Raw genomic sequence first — 22768 nt, forward strand, 5'->3', positions numbered from 1 at the left:
GAAGTTCTATTATATTTGTAGGTGGACCAGTAGAAACATAAAATAAATGTTATAATCACTCCTATGACTATTTACAATTTCTAAAACTTTTTTTTTTTTTTTTTAATATGCAGGAATCTGAAAGGTGTTATAGTTACTCTGAGTGAAAATGGACATCTGCAGTGTTCCTACCTTGGAACTGATCCTTCATTCTTCCAGGCTCCTAGAGTTGATTCTAAGGAAGTAAACTATGAAGAATTCAATGCTGAAATGAAAGAGCTTCAGAAAATCATCAGGGAAGCTATGAAGACACAAGGTATATTACTCCCATTTATATAAATGTACTGATGTTTAACCAACTGGGTTTCATTTGTTTGTATATACAGTTTATATTTCTTTTTTCATAATGCTTGTCGGAACTTTCAATATATTTACGCTCGATTGCAGATAATTCTCATTAATGCAAAGACTTTGACGATAAAAATGACATTGCATATACTACCCAAAAGCAAGAAAATTTCAGTAATTTCACAGCAACAGCCTGCTATACCTCTCAGGCTTCAGAGAGAGCAGAAATATTGCCAAATTCTCTGCTTTCTTATCACAAATTTTCTTAAACACCATGTAGTTAATAAAGAATGACTCGTATTAAAAATTCTGTTGCCTCTTTCAAAACCGATTGTATTTGAAAGACATACTAAGAGATATAAAAAGCTAAATAAATTAACATGGTAAACTGGAATTTACCCACAGTGCACACATTGGGCACTGGAACAGGCTTCATGCTCTGGAACAGGCTTCCCAGGGAATTGGTGACAGCACGAAGCCTGTCAGAGTTCAAAAAGTGTTTGGACAACGCTCTCAGACACATGGTTTGTTTTTTAGGTAGTCTTGTGTGGAGCCAGGAGTTGGACTTAATGATCCTTGTGGGTCCTTTCCAACTCAGGATATTCTGTGATTCTTTGATTCTTAAAATTTGCATTGAGTTAAGTATCAGCACATGATTTCTACAAAGATCATGCAAAATTTGTGTTTTCAAAACTGAGTTTTTAAACAGTGGATCTGACTCTCACAGGGAATTGGAAGCATATGATTCTACAGAAAACTGTGGAAAAAATGTATTAGACAAATAGAAAGAACCAATTAAAATCTCTTCCTGCTGATAGTTAGCATGTTCTTAAAATGCATTAAAGAAATATTTGTGGTTTTCTTTGCTGAAAATTCCTAGAAAATGAGAAGAGATTTGTAAACTGCACTCATAAGCTTGATTCTACAATGCAAAGTTTCTTGTTTTTTTTTTTTAATTAAATGTAACTTTGTCAATTATTGTTATAATAGACTAATTTAGGTTGTTTGTTTAATTTAACAAACCCAGTAATTGGTTATTTAAACATATATGCATGTGTGTAAAATTTTGTTGCTTTTACCACAGCCCTTCTTATAAGTATTTGAATGCTTTGTCTGGCTATCATAACCAAAGGAAAGAATAGCACGATGGAAGGAATAAATCCCTTCATGAAGTGAATAAACTTTTGTTTATTTCTCTTAACATATTGTATGGAAGATATTTAGAGTAAGAAGACATAACTGTCCTTTGTAACTTTTCTAGTAAAAATGTGATAGTATAAGATTGATGTATTTTCTGTGAGTATTGATGACCTTTTTACTTTATTCTCTTGTTTTTAATGTTTTTTTGTTTGTTCGTTTGTTTGTTTTCTTCCTCAAGATCTTTCTAATCTGATTTAAGGTATTGCAGTGGTGGTTTCAGATGTGTTTTTTATGAATGTTCTCTTCATTGTGGAGATATGCTCTAATGAAATTTTTGTACTGGTTTAACTGGATGTAAAGCTTGTTGGAAAACTTTTCACTTAGTTATGAAGAATGCCTTTCAGTTTAGGATGTTTTGGCTTTGTTTCATTTTGGCTTTTCTAGATCTTTTAGCTAAGTCTTAAAATAACTGTTAATCACGGCTGGTTGAATACAAAATACCTTTGAGTGCTGGTCACCATTCAGTTACTCTAAACATGATCTTTAAAATGAACCATTGATTTTTCTGTCTTGTGATTTCACATGTATGCAGTAAGAGCTGGTGTTGTTTTGAAAACATATACCCTTACATGGAAATAATTTTTCTTTGTTTCATTTTGACTTCCAAAAATGGAAGGCATTTAGAATTAGGTCATCATATAAAAAACTTAGAGCAGTTATTTCCATAAATAAGTCATGTATTTCTGTTCAGTGCTGACCGTTAAACTGTTGAACTTTGGTTGTTTTATACATTTTGGAGAAGAAGGTTTTATATTACAAACTGAAGAAATATTTTTAAATACATAGCTGCTAAGCTAACTTAACTCTAATGTTACTTGCATCAGTCTGGATGACATAAGCAATTAACCATAGGTGTTTGACTCAATTTAATATCAAGAAAAAAATGGAAGCTTACGTGTGGTGAGGCACACGCACAGTTTGCCAGAGAAGCTGTGGGTGCCCCATACCTGGAAGTGATCAAGGCCAGGCTGGATGGGGCCTTGGGCAACCTGGTCTAGTAGAAAGTGCCCCTGCCCATGGCAGAGGGGTTGGAATTAGATGGTCTTTAAGGTCCCTTCCAACCCAAACCATTCTAGGATCTATGTAAACATTGGTCTGTGTCTATTTCTAACAGAAATATGATAGCACAACAGAAGTTGCATCATACGTTGCTTGAAAAAACATCCTGAAGGAGAATTGGTTAAATAGGGTTAGAAAAGGAAGATATTTTCTTATCCATACATGTGCAAAAGATTGTGTTGAGTCTTGTGCAATTGTCAGAACCAATTGTGTGCAAATTGGTCATGGCATTATGAAACAGGCTTAGGCTTCTTTAGTAGGTGATCTTGGAGGAACATGCTTGGTTTTGCTTTTCATTTTTCCTTAAAGTAAAAATTTTCTTTGAGCACAAGAAAATGAAATCTTAATTTCTCTGGTTATCTTAACAGTTTTTTTCCAATGACTCTCTTATTAGAAAGAGACATAATGTGCTTCTTACTACTTGTGGGTTGTTTTCAGGCTGTATACAATACAATTCTTGCAGCTTTCTGGATGTGCTCATGTGCTCATTTTTCCAATGAAAATGTTATTTTCATCTTTCATTAAGTTTTTTACTGTTTGTTACTTTAGGAACTATGAATTTCCTGTTTTTTGTTTTGTTTTGTTTTGTTTTTTCCCTGACACATTTAGTTTTGAGAGATAGAAGTGCATTGCAGAAAGACACAAATACCACAGAGCTAGACTTCTTTCCTCTCCTTTCTCTGCCTTCAAAATGATTATATAATTTGTTATGGTATTTAAATGCCTTGCTTTTAATCCTTGTGATATTTTTTGCATATGTGAATCTGTATAAGTTTTTATATCATGCATATAAGTGAGTTCATGCCATTCTTTACCTTGTGTGTTAACATTCCTGGAAATAATCAGGTAACATATTGTAACCAAGCCCTATATAACATAAAACACTTTTAAACCTTTAAAAATCTGTTTTAGTTATGCTACAGATGTTATGTTCTACGTTAGGCAGAACATTTCTGTCAAGCTTATTATCAAATTTAGATGGAAGTGCACCAAATGAGACCTGTGCTGTGTATTTTGTGACAGTTGTTTACTATAGGTGTACTATTATATGCACATGTGGAAATAAGTTTAAACAAAACAAAAACTTTCTCATATTTTTCCTGGGACTGGATCATGAATAGTATATGTAAAATCCTGTTATAGAATGCATCTAAATTTTTTTTTTTTTTCATGCACAAATCAGGTTTAGGCTGTCTATAGAAATCCTACAAAACTCAGAACTTTCTTTGTTCAAAGAGTATATGCATTGTTTTTTTCATTACAGTAATAGGTGTAATTATGTAAAAGTCTGGAAATTGATGCTGTTGGAATTGTATTTAGGAATGTAGATGCACAATTGTTAAAGGAGAGCTGAATGATTTTTCTTGTTTTCTTTCAGATATTTTACCCCAATCTGAAAAACGGAGAGATCTAATTGTCACTGCAGAAGTTTCACCAGACTTGGATGCAGAATCTGTATGTACATGTATAAAAAGAAATAGCAAACCTTTTTGAAAGTCATAGTAGCCCCTTTTTGCAAGCAGTGCCAAATCTTAGGTGCAGTGTTCAGATCTGCCTTGGGTGGACCAAGCCATGTTCAGCTGGGTGCCAGGTTTTATGCAAAGCAACTGACAGTCCAAATTCATTGTCTTTTAGATGTGTGCTGTCCCCATGTATGTCATTTACAACTGTGTACTGTGACCACTTCTTGGTCCTGCTCTTACTTTAGTGCTTTTTGCCTCCATGGCTTTTCATATGGTCCTGGGACTTGAGGGACTTTCAGACAAATACGTGAACAGACTGTCTCATATCTACTGCTACCTGATACGCTGCTCTCTATCATGCAATTGTGCTGTTATTAGCCACTAACTTGCTATTATCGTTATAGCACATGTTTAGAGACCACTTTCTAATGCTTTAGAGTTTTGACAGGCTTTCCTCTGTCTTTAACTGTTCAGATCACTGGGAGAGGGAATTAGAAATAAATTGAAAATTAGTCAATAAGTATACCTATTATTTATGTAGCAATTTAGTTATATAAAATACTGCACAATACTGACTTATTAAAGTTCACTGCTGCCTGTTGGGTGAGTGGATGTAAGTTGTACACTTGTGCTTTTTAGATTTGAAAACAGCAAAGAAATATGAGGTATTTTTGTAGGAGAAATGTACATATCATAGCTCTAATGATTATAAAATTAATAACTTGCAATGCATAAGTAAGCACATGCTATTTTTCTTCTGTTTTGTATGAATAATATTTAAGGCTGCTTGCAGTCATATTTACTGTTCGAGGTAACATTGTCTTGTGCACTTTCTGGCCTATTTCTCAGTTTGTAATATAACATAAGCCTTATCCTCATAACGATAGTTGAAACATCTGAAATAGTCATTTCTATTTGTTTATATTTGTGGGACTGAGTTTCTGCATAGCACCACCTGTCCATCAATTAAAACACGTTTTTGTTAATCATTTTAACTTGAGTAAATAAAACTGCTTAGTATCTTTTTTTCTGAGGACCTTTTCAATTCTTGGCTAAGCAAAAGTAAGTGAAGAAACTTTCTTAGGATCTGGGATAACTTTGTAATAATGAGAATTGTTAAAGCAGTTAATAATTTGGGGGGAAACAGAAGTGTCATCCTGTGGATCTTTTAAAGATAGAATGTACTAATCACTCAATGATGCATTGTAATGAGTAATCTTCGGCAAGGTATCATTCAATATTATCTGGCATAGCGGCCTAGATAGAGTTTTTGCTCTTATTTGCATATGTAACTTATGAAAAACAGTTCAAATTAAAATTTAGGTGATCTTACATTGTCACTTAAAGGTTTTTCATGTGAGGCTTTCAGAAACGTGGTCATTGCAACATAACATCTGTAATTAGTCATATCTAGCCACTGATTTCTACAAAACTAATTTTTCATGACTAACGTTTTAAAAATACACAAAACTGCTTTTAAATACATTTATACATCTATTTGATAACTTTAGAGTCTATTTTTATTACTGCTGCTGCTGATACTAGTTGATGAAGAGACCTTTTTATAATATGGCCTAGCACTTGCCTACAGAAAAGACTAGTTGATGGTAAAAAAAAGGACAGTGACATGATCTTGGCTAACTGTAACAATCTGCTCACATTACTTAAAATTGCTAGACGTGTAGAATGCTCTAATCTTGTATTCATTTGCTCAATCTTCCACTTGTAGATGGTCTTCTTTGGATATAAGTAACTCAATATACCAAATGAATCATGGCCTTGAATCTTTATTGCCCAAGGCCATCCATATATTTTAGTTTCCTGAGAGGTATAATTTCCTAGATGTTCCTTCAGTATCTATCTAGGAAGGAAACGTATAGTAAGACACTTAATGAATTAGGATCAATAAAGCAAATGTGAGAATAATTTTAGGGCTTCTACAGGTTTGCAAATACTACTTCTGCTCATTTGAAAAGATTTAAATTGTGATATGTGGTAGGAGCAAAGAGTATAAAGATATGCTAGAATGGATTAGATAATCAAATGGAAGACCATTATGGTTATTTGACACCACCTCCTAAGTACGGCCTCTGATTCAGGAAGTCCCAGCTGATTTCTGAAAGCTGAATATAGTAGACCAGGGCAAGAATCAGTCTCTTTGCACCCATGTTATTTCTTCAGGATCATCCACTGGTCACTGTCAGAGCCAGTGTACTTGACAAGCCAATCATCTAATCCAGTATGAAAGACCCTATGTTTTTATATTGTGAAAAGATATACAGTAGTTGAATGAAACTTCTACTTCTAGAGAGAGCCTACCAACCTCCTGACTTCTTAGGAACTTTGCATATGTGAACTTTATAGTAGCATGCTGGTATGAAAGAGTGTGGATAGAGCACAGCGGATTGTTTTAAATTTACTCTTATCATGAGAAGGTATACATTCATGTGAGGAATTTAGTATTACAGCAGTAGTGAAGTATTCCTTTAAAATAAACTAGTTCAAACATGTTGAAATACTTCTTAAACTGTTGAGACAACCCTGATGCAAAATGAAATCTGATCATATAACAAGATATTAAAACAAGCTGTAGCCAAGATGAATTTTTCATTAGATGGAATTGCATCTTGAAATAGATATAAGTGGGAATAACAAAATGCCTGCCATAATATTCTTTTGAAGTTCAAAATATATTTCTGATTAGAAGATTGTGTGCAATGACTTTGTAGTACGTGCTAGGATGTGTATATAATACGTTGGCAGATTGGAGGTCACCTTTCCCTACTGAGTAACAGGAGGAGTTTCCAAAATTGAAATAAATATACAGTAGGAAGAAGCATGCCAAGCAAAACAGTTTCAAATATTCATATATACATCAAAGTGTATTAGTTCCTTATATACACAACATTCATGACCTTTTGCTGTCCTTTTTGCAGGCAATTTCAAACAGAGGCTTTACATTTTCAGGAGCTCAGAAATGTATTTTGTGTATTTTAATCTGTCATCAGAATGATAAGTCCTTTACAGTTAATTCCCTATTTACCAAATTGATGGTAGGAGAGTAATATTACATTCATTGTGTTCATTCGTGTGTAATATTGAATTTACTCTGTTTTCATCTTCACAGAAAGCCATTGACAGTGAGGTAAAAGCAGAGGTAGTACCATCAGTAACAGTAAAGGTACTGTGCCTTACTCAAACCATAGCAAACAGTGATGGCAAATTTTAGAAAACCTTTAATATTTTCTGTGTATTTCACTTAGATTATGAAAATGAGTAGAATTTGAAATGCTGTTATATACTTTTGTTTTTCCCTTCATATAACAGGTGTTTATCTTGCATGCCTTCTGTTGAAGTGGTTGGAATCTTATTTCTGTGATGTTTGCCAAGAAACAAACAAAAAAAAATTAGGGTGGAGGGAAGTTGTTCTTGAAGTTTAAGAATATTTTTCCAACACTTTTCAAAGGGAATAAATATTTATTCAAAATTTGAAGGTAGCTGCCTTTTCAGTTGTCAATAAGCAAAAATAAACTTTCTCTTGTAAAAAGAATTTCACAGTTTTTGTTAGTACAAAAAAGCCAGGAAAATCTAATTTGAAAATTGATACAATTGCAGCCCTCCCTGAGGACTGTTACCTCTGGTTCCAAAGAAAGTATAAATGTGCGTGTGCACGTATGTGTGTGCAAGTATAGTTTCTCCTCAGTATTGCATAAAATATATATTTATATATTGAATTTGAGAGGCTTTTGTAGGAGTACAGGTGGAGCAAAATCAGGGCCTTGTTTCTGAGAACCTTGCAAGTTCTGCCTCTGTCCTGAGTGAAGAATTCAGAGCCTGACTGGACTATTAATTGAAATGAATTCCCTTACATTACTGTAACTTAGTTGTATTTAGCTCAGCATCTTTCTCTACACTTTAAAATGATTAAAAAAAAAAAAAAAGTAAAAAAAAAAAGGCAGGATAAAACCCTGGTCCTGATCAAGTCTGTGACAGTTTTTCTATGAAAACTCAACGTTCAGCTGGACTGCACTGGGCTGTTGAACAGGCTATTTGTGAATGTAAGGGTACCTTAAGTAGTATGAATTTATCAGCTTTTAGTTCACATTGGCACTAATTTATAAGTGACCTATTACAGAGGAAAGTATTATATATACAACTACCAAATTCCATTTATGGAGAGAGGCAATGATTTCAGTATCAGGAACATGAGTAACTCCCATCATTATCTCTCATCTGCTCTTTGCTGTAAGGCAAATGAGAAACACTTAAAATATGTATGCATTTATTTAAACATTTGATAAGCTTTTTAATGGGAAGACTTTGCTTTCCCCTCCTGTTTACTTGTTTATGCATTTTATGCGTTTTAATGAAACAAAAATAGTAAATCTAGTTTTCATTCATGCAATTATTTCCGGCTTTTTTTTCCTGTGATAAGTTAATTTAACTGATCTTCATATATGTCTCCATTCAAATCAATAGCACTTGATGGAAAACTCGTCATAGTTAATGGATTCATTTATTTAATATTTGAAAAGTTATAAGTGTTGTTTTTATTTAAGTAAGAAATAATTGCATGTAAGGTTTGCATGGTATGATGCCTGTCAGGCTAATTTGAACTGGAACAATGAATTAGGACAAGTTAAGGACAACTTAAAATTTTATAAAAATCCAAATCAAAATTAAATGTTTTCTTGAGTGATATAACTACAAACAGTTTATATGTATAACTTGCAACTTTTCTGCAAAGTAGGTATTGCTACTAATGAATGTTGTTTGGTCATTGTAATAGAGGTCATTGTACCCACAAAAATCTTCAGGCAATGCATTATGCATTAAAAAATTTCCAACACTTGTGACGCTTTTAATATAATTTTTTTTTTTTTAATTTTGTACAAACCAGAGGCCTGTCAGAAAGTTTTAATAAAACTAGACTCTCAACAAAAGTTACAGTATAAGGGGATCCCTCTCATTTCAGGCTCAGGCTTACATATAGCAGAAAGTCAAACATAACCAAGCAAGTTCTCTACAACTGCAATTGAGTGCAGAAGATGCTTAAAAACATACTTGACTCACATGGTTTGGAGGACTGGGCTTCAGGCAGGAATGCATGCATACAGGATGTTGGCAGCTCTAAGTGGTTTACAGCCCTTTCAAACCTTAAAGAGACTGTTGAAGATTTGACTTTGTAAAGTAACCTGATAAATTACGCAGTTGGTGCTCCCAGTGGAAGATGTGTAGATGTTGCCTAAATTAGATCTGAAGTGACCAATTTGGGTATAGTAGCTGCTTTAGAAAGATGATAAATAGATAATTGGTTTGCACTGAATTTTTTTTGTGGTTGCAGTCAGCAGATCTGTCAGTGCCCAGCTGGTTGGCTTAAAGATAATGCAAGTGGGTTTACACAGCTGCATTCATTGAATTACATTGGACCTGAAACAGTTCAAAGCTGAGGGCAAAAATGACTTTTTAGAATTGTGTGCCCTTCTTTTGGGACTGGGGCATGGAGCAGATTGTCTCCAAAAGTACTTTGTGAAAAACATTGTTTTGCTTTTGAAGAAATGCTCTGAATAAAGTTTGGCACTGACTTCAAATGTCACTGTCTTGACTATAAATTTTCTGAGGTGTGTATTCTCATATCTGTATGTTTTTACCTGACTTAATTAGCATAATAACTGTAAGTGTATTGATTTCTTCTTCACTGTTTCTTTTATGGAAATTCTGGCTTCAGAGAATGACGCTCTTTACCTGATGTATGTACAGAGCTAGATGTGATCCTTCCTGCTTCTTCACTAGCAATAGTGACTATGGATGACTTGATGCCTGTTTGTAGCTCAGATGCATTGTTGTTAAACCAAAGTAAATGTTGCTCTTAATTCATTTAAAGTAGTCTGACTTCCTAACACTTCAATCATTTTATAACAAGTAGTATTTTCCTAAAATGATTTTACCTATCCATAGTGAACTACTTGGTAGACCAGCAATACAAAACAGATGATAATGGCAGATAGCATCCATGTGCATACAGACCATACAATCATTTAGGTTGGGAAAGACCTCTATGGTCATCAAGTCCAACTATTAACCTAGCACTGCCAAGTCTGCCATTAAACCATGTCCATAAGCACCGTATCTACTTATCTTTTGAACGCCTCCAGGGGTGATGACTCAAGCATTTCCCTGGGCATTCTATTCCAATGCTTCACAACCCTTTCAGTGAACAATTTTTTCCTAATATCCAATGTTAACCTCCCCTGGCACAAGTGGAGGCCATTTACTCTTGTCCTATCACTTGGTGCTTGGGAGAAGAGACCTATCCCTATCACTACAACCTCCTTTGAGGTAGTTATAGAGAGCAATAAGGTCTCCCCTGAGACTCCTTTTCTTTAGGCTAAACAACCCCAGTTCCCTCAGCTGCTCCTCATAAGACTTGTTCCCTAGACCCTTCACCAGCTTTGTTGCCCTTCTCTGGACACTCTCAAGCACCTCGATTTCCGTCTTGTACTGAGGGGCCCAAAACTGAGCACAACTCTTGAGGTGCGGCCTCACCAGAGCTGGGTACAGAGGTACAATCACTTCCCTGGTCCTGCTGGCCACTCTATTTCTGATACAGGCCAGGATGCTGTTGGCTTTCCTTCCCACACTGCTGGCTCATATTCAACTGCCTATCAACCAATGCCCCCAGGTCCCATTCCACTGGGCAGCTTTCCAGCCACTCTTCCCCCAGACTGTAGTGTTGCATGGGGTTGTTGTGCCCCAAGTGTAGGACCATGTTCAGGTGTAGGTCACCACAGTACTTCCTTTTTAGACCTGACTTAAGGACATTCTTTTGATAACCATTGTTTTTGTAGCCTGTTCTTTCTGCAATAGAAGCAGCTGCTCCAGCTTTATAGTTTGGTCAGCTCTTGTAATCTAGAGATTTAGTTGTGCTGGGTATCCTGTATATGGAGTTTTAGAATTTGTTTCTGTAAAAAAATTTAATAGAACTTAATTCTAAAGTTATTCAGAAAACCATGAATTGGTCTTTGCAGTTAGAGGAAATAACTTAGGTTAGCTTTGTTCTCATTAATTAATTTATTTATTTTGCTTTAGTTATCTAAAAAAAGGCAGTATTTTTATTTTTATCACATTAAAATAAATGCACATGACATTTGGAAAATATTTTAATATGTTAACTAGCAGTTTAGCATTAGGTTGCCTTTGCTTAAGGTTACAAAGAATGTGAGAAGTCACCTCTTTTTTTTTGTTGCATTTTAAATTGTTACTTCATACCATTGTAGGTAAAAAGGAATTGTAAAAGGAAAATATTATTTCTGCAGTTGAAATTTGAAGTTCTTAAACATTGTTGCTGAATGCTCTTCACAGATTTTTGTTTTTGCTTTTTTTTTTTCTAATTATTTGCTATGCAGAAATTAACTTGTTCCTTTATTTAAGTACTTCTGTATGTCGATTTCTTTAGGTAACAGTACAAAGCAGGGTGACTGCACAGAAACCAAACCTGTCAGTATGTGTACAAGCTCCATTAGCAGTGACCTGTGACCAGTTCATCTTTAATGATTTAGGTAAATTTTTATAGTACTGTTACAGCTATTTTATCATATTACTTTTTCCGAAGATGTTTGAGAGATATAATCCAGCCTTCATCAAGTGCATAGTTGCAGGTACTGCAGTGCAAGTAGTTACAAATGTGCCCTATGTACACTCTGCAGCTTTTATTTTCCATTTGTGGAAGACAAAAAAAATATGTAGGAATGGAGTTGCTTCCTTGGTTACAGTGTGACACATGGTAGGTGAGAAGAGACAGTTTCATGATGGAGAAAGAAAATCAGTTATTGTTTGGTGCTTTCACTGGGGTGTTTTGTTTTGGTGGCAGTTCTGTTTATGTAGAATGGCACTGGTGTTCTAAAAGGGGGGACAGAAAACTTGACCTGTGACCACTCTAGTGAATGTTCCCAACTTAACTGTGGAATGATCATAGCCTTCTTCCAATAAGGTCACAGGTAGGATCGCCTTGAAAGTTGTAAATGTTTTCTGAGAAGTAGAGAAGCGTGTCCTACTGCCTCAGTTGAAACTGTAGACCACTTATGCTCTGAAATGATCAGTACTGGACCCTATTGAAACAGAGCTTTACTGACTGCTGCTCTGATCTGAAAGGACAGTTCTTGTGTTTCCTCAACAGGTGAAAGGAACAAAGGGCTGATGGCTTTGTGGAATATTAAAATTGCCATGTAAAATTACATTTGTTTTTGAGATTTTCTGTGTTAGGTGTGCTGAGTTGTTTCACTGGATATGCCTTATGCTAGTTTCCTCTCAGAGAGAGTAATTTGTCATTTTCTAATTACATATTTCAAGAAAAAAAGCTTCCAGCTCCCACAAATAAGCACGTTCAGAGATTGATAAAGGTGAATGAAAGGAAATGACTATCCTAATTTCATAGAATATTTCCTGAAGTACAGGATTTTTTTTTCCATTTGGATGCTGTTATTACTGGATTTAATTTTGTATTATTTTTAGAACCAGATTCATCTGAAACCGTGGTCCTGTCTGTCTTTTTGAAGGGGAATTGTCCTCCATCAGAACTAGAAGGAAATTGTGTGGTTTCATGTAGTACACCAACAGGTGAGCCACTGAAGATTTCAAATTAACTTACATTTTTTAAGGTATTTCTTTACATGTTTCTTGTCAGCTTTCTTTTGAAAAAAAAATAAGAAGGCAGTTAGTAATTGAAGAAGTAATAATGTATATCAGAATCTAGTCTTTACTTGTTTTAGTTAATATCTTATGTAGCATCATCAAATTATATAATCAGTTTTAAAGAGGTAAAATCATATGCTTGTGGCTTGGGAAGCAGCTGTACCAGCTTTCCCACCCTGCCCAATCAATTTGCTTCTGTTCTGCTCTTTAAGGAACCACCTCTTGGAGCGAGAAGTTAATTACATCTTCATGACTATTCAGCCTTCTGGGGCTGCCAACAAATGTGACAATAACTGCCTCCATACAGAGGAAGAGAACTTGAATAAGCTTCGGGAGTGATTATTCCTCACTTCCCCTTAACAGCTGAATGTATTCATTCTAAACAAATAAACTGACCCAAAAGAATAGAAATTAAGTCGTTCTATTTTATAGACCCCTAATGACGCTACTGATAGAATATGTAAATTTACCCTGCTATCCATAACTGAAGACTAATTCACTTAGTTTTCTACACACAGCCTTGGGAATATGCATCAAGCTACATGAGAAACTGTACTTAGACAGGGTTTCCATGTTAAGTTAAATGCAGCATAAACCAGTTTAAGCAATCTGTTCATTCTTCACTTCTCACTGCTTGGCTTTGCTCCTGCACCTCCTCCCCTGTTGTGCTCACACAATCAGCAGTTATTTCTTAGCCAGATTTGCTGATTTGGTTCATTGTGCAAACACAGAGAGCTGTGCCAGCACAAAAAGAAGGGTGATATGGAGTGGGCTAGCATCAAAGAAATGCATGTGGAGCTAGAGCTTCTGAGGGGTGGTGATCTTGAGTACATTATCCTATGTAAGCACTTTTATTTAAGCATTTACTTCACATCACATCTCACTTGAAACATGGTATTTATGATGACAGTCTACGTTGTGTGTTGATTGTTAAAATATTTATCTACTTCTAGACAAAAGTGAAACTCATGTTTTTTGAAGAACTTAATCTTACTCTTGTTAGACTAGGCTTGAAGATATGTGCAGGGGAGGGGGAGGAAAAGGATATTCATCACGTTTTTTTTTTTTTTTTGAAAGCCTGCACAAACACCTAGTACAACTTCAGTCCTCCTGTATTGTGACCCTCAAACTATTTATTCCTTGTGAATGAATTTCTGTAACTTCCTAAGCACCCAGTTTAAAGTGATGTGGATTTAGACAGCTTGTGTAGTGTGACTATAAGTAGTATACTTTTGAGTGTCTTGCATCCTCCTATTCTGCAAGTGTGCTTTATCTTTTGCTAGCTTTGCTTCTGTGATTTTGCTTTGAAAGATGAAAATATCAAATTTAAATGATATTTCTCATAGTCAAATGAATTTATTATTATTCCATTCAGGTGATATTACCTAAACTTATATTTTTAATTATTAAGTTGAATTTTGCAAGGTTAGGAAAGCAAAGAAATCTTGTATCTTGAATATGTTTGCTTATATACAATAAAAAAATCCCCGGAAGATGACATCTAACAAAATCTGTAAAGTGTAGAAGAAACTTTCTATCATTAAAGATTTTTTTTTTTAATTTACAAGACTTCTAAATAAAAGAGCATAAATGTTAATATCTTACTAAATTTTGGATATTCATTAAAATTATTAAGCTGGGATAATTCTGTTCAATTATATACTGATACCAGTGCTTATGCTGCTTGTACAAGGCAATTAAATCCTTAAGTAATGTCCTAGCACACAAAAATTAACTGCCTTTCTGACTTCATTTTATCTGAATAGAGACCTTTTCCTCTTTTGTTTTTAAGATACTGTGTTTGTGGCCAAATCAGTCTTCAGTGTATCTCTGTGGGATTCATACTGCGGAAGGTTAATGAGTCACTCAGTTGGATAGGATTGTGCTATGGATGAATGTGGTCTTATGTCTGTTTTTTGGCTAGTATTAGGTTTTTATGTATTGTCTACTTAACGAACATGGCTTAAGTTTTTTAAAACCTGTTACTACATTTTCCTTTTTCTCTTATTTGAGTAGCATCTTATGTTTTCTTCTTTTTTTCCTTTTGTGCCATTGCTGGTTATACTGTAGAGCTCAATCCTGAAGGTGAGTGAAAAAAATGCAGATTTTAATGATCTCATGAGCGAGAGTATATACTGAATAAAAGTGTATTTGGAAGTGAGCTGTTACTTTCCCTATTATTTCTATACACTTTTTTACTTTCCTAGGTTAGATGGTGCTATGAAGGCATGAATATTTGAGAAATTTGAAAGTGAATGAGGCTTAGAAATAAGAAAAATAAAATCCATGGGGAAAGTAGGAAAGTAGTAAAGACATTTGCTGAAGTATGTCACACTTCAACATATGTACCATAGAATATATGAGAACATATATGTACCATAGAATATATGAGAACATATGAGCATACTAAGAGAAGTGAAAAAGTAGATAACTCTGTTAATGGTTCTCTTCCTCATCTGGTTTCTGCATATTTCAGGGGTTCTCGAGATGCTGTACAGGAAATAGGTGCTTGAACCATTCTCAGCAAAATACTGCTCTTGGCAAGAATATTTATTTCCCTGTGGCAGGTCTTTAACCTCCACAAAGTTTAAAATACTATAACAATAATAAATTAAATATGTAAAATAAATGTATATAATCGGAAAGGGTGACATTCTAAAACGGAGGATTTGGATTTTATGCTTTAAGACGTTTGTACTCAATATTGAAACCTGTTGATGATTAAGAGAGTACTGTGGCACACAGTGAATTCTCCCTGGCAAAATTTCTTTTGGGTTACTCTAAGGTGCACTAAACTAGATAAATTCATATCATCAATACCAGAAAAAGGTTTGAATGTTCTGGATGCTGTTCGTGTTTGTAGGGAGAAAATTTGTGTGGCCAAAGCCCAACTAGAGTTGAAGCTGGTCATGTCTGTGGGAGACGATAAAAAAGTTTTTTTTAGATATGTGAACAGAAAAAGGAGAACCAAAGAAAACATAGGTCCACTACTAGATGGGGAGGGTCTCCTCACAGACAATGACATAGGCAAAGCAGAGACGTTTAATGCCTTCTTCGCCTCTGTCTTCAACACTGATGATGGGCTTTGCGACCCAGGGTACCCTGAGCTGGAGGACCATGACGGTGGGAATGACAAACTCCCAACCGACCCTGAACGTGTGCGGGATTTGCTGCTCCACCTGGATCCATACAAGTCCATGGGTCCGGATGGGATTCATCCCAGGGTGCTTAAAGAGCTGGCTGACGTCATCATGGGACCTCTCTCAATTATTTTTCAACGATCTTGGGAATCTGGAGAGGTCCCAGTGGACTGGAAGCTGGCAAATGTTGTGCCAATTTTCAAGAAGGGTAAGAAAGAAGACCCTAGCAATTACAGGCCTGTCAGTCTCACGTCAGCGCCTGGTAAAATTATGGAGAGGATGATCCTTGAAGTTATTGAAGCGCACCTGGGGGACAATGCAGTCATTGGTCCCAGCCAGCATGGGTTCATGAGGGGTAGGTCCTGCCTAACAAATTTGATTTCCTTTTATGATAGGATCACCCATCTAGTCGATCAAGGTCGACCAGCTGATGTGATCTTTTTGGACTTCAGCAAAGCTTTTGACACGGTTTCCCATAGGATCCTACTGGACAAAATGTCCAGCATACAGCTAAACAAAAACATCATGTGATGGGTGAGCAATTGACTGACGGGCAGGGCTCAAAGGGTTGTGGTAAATGGGGCCACATCTGGCTGGCGGATGGTCACTACTGGGGTCCCTCAAGGCTCCATTTTAGGGCCAGTCCTCTTCAATGTTTTTATAAATGATTTGGATGTAGGACTAGAAGGTGTTTTGAGCAAATTTGCCGACGACATCAAACTTGGAGGAGTTGTGGACTCGGATGAGGGTGGAAGGGCCTTGCAGAGAGATCTGGACAGATTGGAGAGCTGGGCGAACACCAACCACATGAAGTTTAACAAAAGCAAGTGCCGGGTCCTGCACCTGGGACGGGGCAACCCTGTCTGTACGTACAGACTGGGCGACGAGACGCTGGAGAGCAGCCCCGCAGAGAGGGATCTGGGGGTTGTGGTTGACAGCAAGTTGAATATGAGCCAGCAGTGTGCCCTGGCAGCCAGGAGGGCCAACCATATCCTGGGATGCATCAAGCACGGCATTGCTAGTCGGTCAAGGGAAGTGATTGTCCCGCTCTACTCTGCGCTGGTGTGGCCTCACCTCGAGTACTGTGTGCAGTTCTGGGCACCACAGTACAAAAAGGACATTAAACTGTTGGAGAGCCTCCAGAGGAGGGCGATGAAGATGGTTGACGAAGGGCCTAGAGGGTAAGACGTATGAGGAGAGGCTGAGGTCACTTGGCTTGTTCAGCCTGGAGAAGAGGAGGCTGAGGGGGGACCTCATCGCAGTCTACAGCTTTCTCGCGAGGGGGAGTGGAGAGGCAGGGGACCTATTCTCCATTATCACCAGTGACAGGACCCGCGGGAATGGTGTTAAGCTGAGGCAGGGGAAGTTTAGGCTGGACAGCAGGAAGAGGTTCTTCACCGAAAGGGTGGTCGCACACTGGAACAGGCTCCCCAGTGAAGTATTCACTGCACCAAGCCTGTCTGAATTTAAGAAGCGATTGGACTGTGCACTTAGTCACATGGTCTAAACTTTTGGGCAGACCTGTGCGGTGCCAGGATTTGGACTTGATGATCCTTATGGGTCCCTTCCAACTTGGGGTATTCTATGATTCTATGAATTCTCTTAACTTTTTCCATCCTAAATTAAAGATCTTAACTTGAATGCTTTTTTATGTGTATCAGATGTTGTAATTGACATGATTAAGATGAATGAATCACAGAATCTAGGTTGGAAGAGACCTCCAAGATCACCTAGTCCAACCTCTGACCTAACACTAACAAGTCCTCCACTAAACCATGTCATTAAGCTCTACATCTAAACGTCTTTCAAAGACCTCTAGGGATGGTGACTCAACCACTTCCCTGGGCAGCCCATTCCAATGCCTAACAACCCTTTCATTTAACAATTTTTTCGTAATATCCAACCTAGACCTCCTCTGGTGCAACTTTAGCCCATTCCCTCTCATCCTGTCACTGGGCACGTGGGAGAACAGACCAATCCCCACCTCGCTACAGCTTCCTTTAAGGTACCTGTAGAGAGTGATAAGGTCGCCCCTGAGCCTCCTCTTCTCCAGGCTAAACAACCCCTGCTCCCTCAGCCGCTCCTCATAAGACTTGTTCTCCAGACCCCTCACCAGCTTTGTCATCCTTCTCTGGACTCTCGAGCACCTCGATGTCCTTCTTGTAGTGAGGGGCTCAAAACTGAACACAGTACTCGAGGTGCGGCCTCACCAGAGCCGAGTACAGGGGGACAATCACTTCCCTAGTCCTACTGGCCACACTGCTTCTTATACAAGCCAGGATGCTGTTGGCCTTCTTGGCCACCTGAGCACACTGCTGGCTCATATTCAGCCAACTATCAACCAATACTCCCAGGTCCTCCTCTGCCAGGCAGCTTTCCAATCACTCATCTCCCAGCCTGTAGCTCTGCTTGGGGTTGTTGCGCCCCAGGTGCAGGACCGGCACTTGGACTTGTTGAACTTCATGCAGTTGACCTCAGCCCATCAGTCCAGCCTATCCAGATCCTCCTGCAGAGCAGATCAACACATGATCATACCCTCGAGTGGATCAACACATGCACCTAACTTGGTGTCGTCTGCAAACTTACTGAGGGTGCAACCAATCCCCTCATCCTGATCATTGATAAAGATATTAAAGAGAACTGGCCCCAGTACTGAGCCCTGGTGGACTCCGCTAGTGACCGGCCTCCAACTGGATTTAACTCCATTCACCATGACTCTTTGGGCCCGGCCATCCAGCCAGTTTTTAACCCAATGAAGCATACACCAGTCCAAGCCACGATCAGCCAGTTTCTTGAGGAGAATACTGTGGGAAATGGTGTCAAAAGCCTTACTGAAGTCAAGGTAGATCACATCCACAGCCTTCCCCTCATCCACCAAGCGCGTCACTTGGTCATAGAAGGAGATCAGGTTCGTCAAGCAGGACCTACCTTTCATAAACCCATGCTGACTGGGCCTGATCGCCTGGTTGCCCTGCAAGTGCCGCGTGAGGACACTCAAGATAATCTGCTCCATGAGCTTCCCTGGCACTGAGGTCAAACTAACAGACCTATAGTTTCCCAGGTCCACCCTCCGGCCCCTCTTGTAGATGGGCGTCACATTTGCTAGCCGCCAGTCGACTGGGACCTCCCCTGATAACCAGGACTGCTGATAAATGATGGAAAGCGTCTTGGCCAGCTCCTCCGCCAGTTCTCTCAGTACCCTCAGGTGGATCCTATCCGGCCCCATCGACTTGCATACATCTAAGTGCTGTAGCAGGTTGCCAACCATTTCCTCATGGATAGCGAGGGCCGCATCCTGCTCCCCATCCCCTTCCACCAGCTCAGGGTACCCAGAGAACAAGTGGTCTTGCTGCTAAAGACAGAGGCAAAGAAAGCATTGAGCACCTCAGCCTTTTCCTCATCTTTTGTAACTAAGTTTCCCCCGCATCCAGTAAAGGATGGAGATTCTCCTTAGTCCTTTTTGTGTTTATGTATTTATAAAAACATTTTTTGTTTTCTTTAACAGCAGTAGCCAGACTGAGCTCCAGATGAGCTTTGGCCTTTCTAATTTTGTCCCTGCACATCCTTATAACATCCTTATAGTCCTCCTGAGTGGCCTGCCCTCTTTTCCAAAGGTCATAAACCCTCTTTTTCTTCCTACCCTCTAGCCACAGTTCTCTTTTCAGCCAGGCCGGTCTTCTTCCGCGTTGGCTTGTCTTTGGGCACGTGGTGACAGACCGCTCCTGAGCCTTTCCTTCCTGAAATTTCCTTCGTGACGAGTGCCCAGCCTTCCTGGGCTCCTTTGCCCTTCAGAACCTCCTCCCAAGGGACTTTGCCAACCAGTGTCCTGAACAGCTCAAAGTCTGCCCTCTGGAAGTCCGAGATAGCAGTTTTACTGATCCTCCTTCTGACTTCGCCAAGAATAGAAAACTCTACCATTTCATGGTCAAGCTGCCCAAGACAGCTCCTGACCACCACATCTCCCACCAGTCCTTCTCTGTTTGTGAGCAGAAGGTCTAGCGGGACACCTCCCCTGGTAGGCTCTCTCACCAGCTGCATCAGGAAACTATCTTCCATGATCTCCAGGAACCTCCTAAACTGCTTCCTCTGAGCTGTGTTGTATTTCCAGCAAATATCTAGGAAGTTGAAGTCCCCCATGAGAACAAATGCTGGAGATTGTGCAACTTCTGCCAGCTGCTTGTAGAACACCTCATCCATCTCCTCATCCTGGTTTGGTGGTCTATAACAGACCCCCACCAGGATGCTTGCCTTGTTGGCTTTCCCATTGATCCTAACCCATAGGAACTCAACCTTATCATTCCCAGCCTCAAGTTCAACAACATCAAAACACTCTCTAATATGGAGACCCACACCACCACCCCTTCTGTGCTGCCTGTCCCTTCTGAAGAGCCTATAGCCAGTCATTGCAGCACTCCAGTCATTGGAGTAGTCCCACCACGTTTCAGTGATGGCAACCAAGTCATAGCTTGCCTGCCACATGATGGCTTCCAGCTCCTCTTGTTTGTTGCCCATGCTGCGTGCATTAGTGTAGATGCACTTCAGTTGGGCCATTGCTTTCTCTCGCGGCCCTGGCATTGTTCCCCCTGGCTCACCTCTAACGAGCCTTATTTCATCCCTGTCCCCCTTCTTACCTAGTTTAAAGCCCTCTCAATGAGCCCTGCCAGCTCCTGGGCTAGGATCCATTTTCCCCTAAGAGATAGGTGGAACCCATCTGCAGCTAACAGGCCAGGTGCCAAGTAAAATGCCCTGTGGTCAAAAACCCCAAAATTTCTGTGTTGGCACCAACCTCTAAGCCACGTGTTTATCAGGTGGGCTTTCCGTGTCCTCTCTGTACCCCTCCCTGCCACTGTAGGGATGGAGGAAACCACCACCTGTACTTCTGCTCCATCTACTAAGCGCCCCTGTCCCCTGAAGTCCTGCTTGATAGCCTTCAGGCTTCTCTCAGCAATTTCATTGCTGCCAGCCTGGACTAATAATAGAGGATAGTAGTCAGAGGGGTGAACCAGGTTGGGAAGGTTTCTGGCAATGTCCCTGACCCAGGCCCGAGGGAGGCAGCAGACTTCCCTATGGGTAGGGTCAGGCCAACATATAGGGCCCTCTGTTCCCCTGAGAAGGGAGTCGCCTACAACGATTACCCTTCTTTCTTTCTTGGTGGAGGCAGTCTTGAGGCGTAGAGTCAACTTCTTTGCCCTAGGCAACCTCCTTGGTGGACTTTCGACCACATCCTCACCCACCAGTCTCTCAAGCTCCAAGGCCTCAAACCTGTTGTGTAAGAGCTCCTGAGAAGGTGAGGCCAGTAGGGAGGGGGGTTGTCTGTGATGCCAAGCAGGGACTTGTTTCCGTTCCTCCTCATCTCCTAGGTCCCCTCCCTCTGCTCGACAGGACAGGGGGTCCGCCCCTGTTTGGGGTGTCTTACCCCGGTGCCTTTGTTTCAGGCCTGGCAGGAAGTTGCTCCACCAGTCTGTCTCCTGCTCACACTCCCTGATAGCCCTTAACCTCTCTACCTCCTCCTTGAGCTCTGCCACCAGGCTGACCAGGTCATCCACCTGCTCACACCTCACACACACAGTGCCTCTGCCACCCTCAGATGGCAGCAACAGGCTCAGGAACTCCCTGCATCCAGAGATCTGAACTGCCACATTTTTGAGCAGGCACTCCGTCTGGATCGCCACAGACTTTCTAGAAAGAGCTTTCTGCCTAGTGCAGACCATGGCGGTTTAGCTATAGGTAGACAGCCGGTAGATGAGTTGTTCTCCTGAGTGGGGAGGGATGCTCTGCGCTGTCCGAGCCCATACTGCCAGCGCAAACTGCAGCCCCATGCCCTGTTCCCCCATCCTGTTTGCTGCACTCCCTAGGGGCTGCCTCTGTATGGCCGGGGAGCAGGCACTGCTGGCTCCTCCTGGCCTGATCAGCCTCAGTCGTGAGGGCTGACGGGTGCTGTCAGCTCTCTCAGCTGCCTCGAGTGGCCTCGATGCCGGAAAAAAAGCTCTGCCCGCCTCGATCCCCTGCTCCGCTGCAGAAAGTGTATGCCCCGGGACTGATCACCTGAGTAATTTAGAAGTGAAATTGTAACAACAGTGTGTGTGTTCTGTTACTTTTGTAAGGTAAGTGCATGGTATGTCTGTCTTCAAATAATACTATTATTATGAGGTAACCTGTTACAAAATTTGTGTTGCATTTCATATTAGAATTTTTATTTCTATATATGGCAAAGAGAATCTGAAGAGTTTTTTCACATTTTCTTCATTACTACAGTGCTGAAACTGTATCATGAAACTGTATCAAGTGTATCACAACTCTAGATGAAATAAGATCTATAACTAGACAAAAACACCAAAGGATTGAGGAAGTTCTGGCTCCCACACTTTGTTACTGTTTTGGGCTTCCATACTACCATTTAAAATTACTCTAGCAGACCTAACAAAACATTCTAAAAGTATTTCCCAATAAGAATATTGGGAATCTCAATAAGAATACTGGGAATCCCAATATTTTCACTGCAGTGGTAAATTTTGCTGGAGCTTTTTGGTTTGGCTTTCTTAGGTATACAGTTTTTTTGGACTCATCAACTAGAGATCTCCATAGCCAGATATTATTTGATTTAATTTTGATTCAAATTTTCTCTGAAATAATGAAAAACTTTGTTTATGGTGAGGCAGATTTAGAGCAGGTTGTCTAGGAAAAGTTGCTTTGAAATGAGAAGAACATCTTGTTTTAAAAATAAAAATATTTCAAAATCTTTTGGGGTAGTTTTGTTACTAATATTTTCCTGTTGACAACAGTCTCTAAGATGTTTGTATTATGTTGTCATCAGTATAATATTTTAATTAATTTTTCCATCCGACTGTGAAGGTATGTTTGAATGAATCATTCCGGAAGGTCATGGAT

At 39.3% G+C, this 22768-nt stretch overlaps 1 protein-coding gene across 14 annotated transcripts in view; it reads left to right on the forward strand.

The window, feature by feature from the left end:
- The window catches only part of BBS9 (Bardet-Biedl syndrome 9), a 329524-nt gene that overhangs the window by 66552 nt on the left and 240204 nt on the right, over window positions 1–22768 (forward strand). For 12 of the 14 annotated variants that reach the window (XM_013196009.3, XM_048075628.2, XM_066992255.1 and 9 more), the window contains exons 10-15: window positions 114–295; window positions 3965–4041; window positions 7177–7230; window positions 11506–11608; window positions 12561–12665; window positions 14811–14825. In XM_013196009.3, coding sequence (XP_013051463.3) covers window positions 114–295; window positions 3965–4041; window positions 7177–7230; window positions 11506–11608; window positions 12561–12665; window positions 14811–14825 — 536 coding nt within the window. The remainder of the gene's footprint in view (window positions 1–113; window positions 296–3964; window positions 4042–7176; window positions 7231–11505; window positions 11609–12560; window positions 12666–14810; window positions 14826–22768) is intronic. The other 2 variants (XM_013196008.3, XM_013196011.3) reach the window with 2 other exon arrangements.

This window comes from Anser cygnoides, chromosome 2, assembly GCF_040182565.1.
Source record: "Anser cygnoides isolate HZ-2024a breed goose chromosome 2, Taihu_goose_T2T_genome, whole genome shotgun sequence".
Lineage (NCBI taxonomy): Eukaryota > Metazoa > Chordata > Aves > Anseriformes > Anatidae > Anser > Anser cygnoides.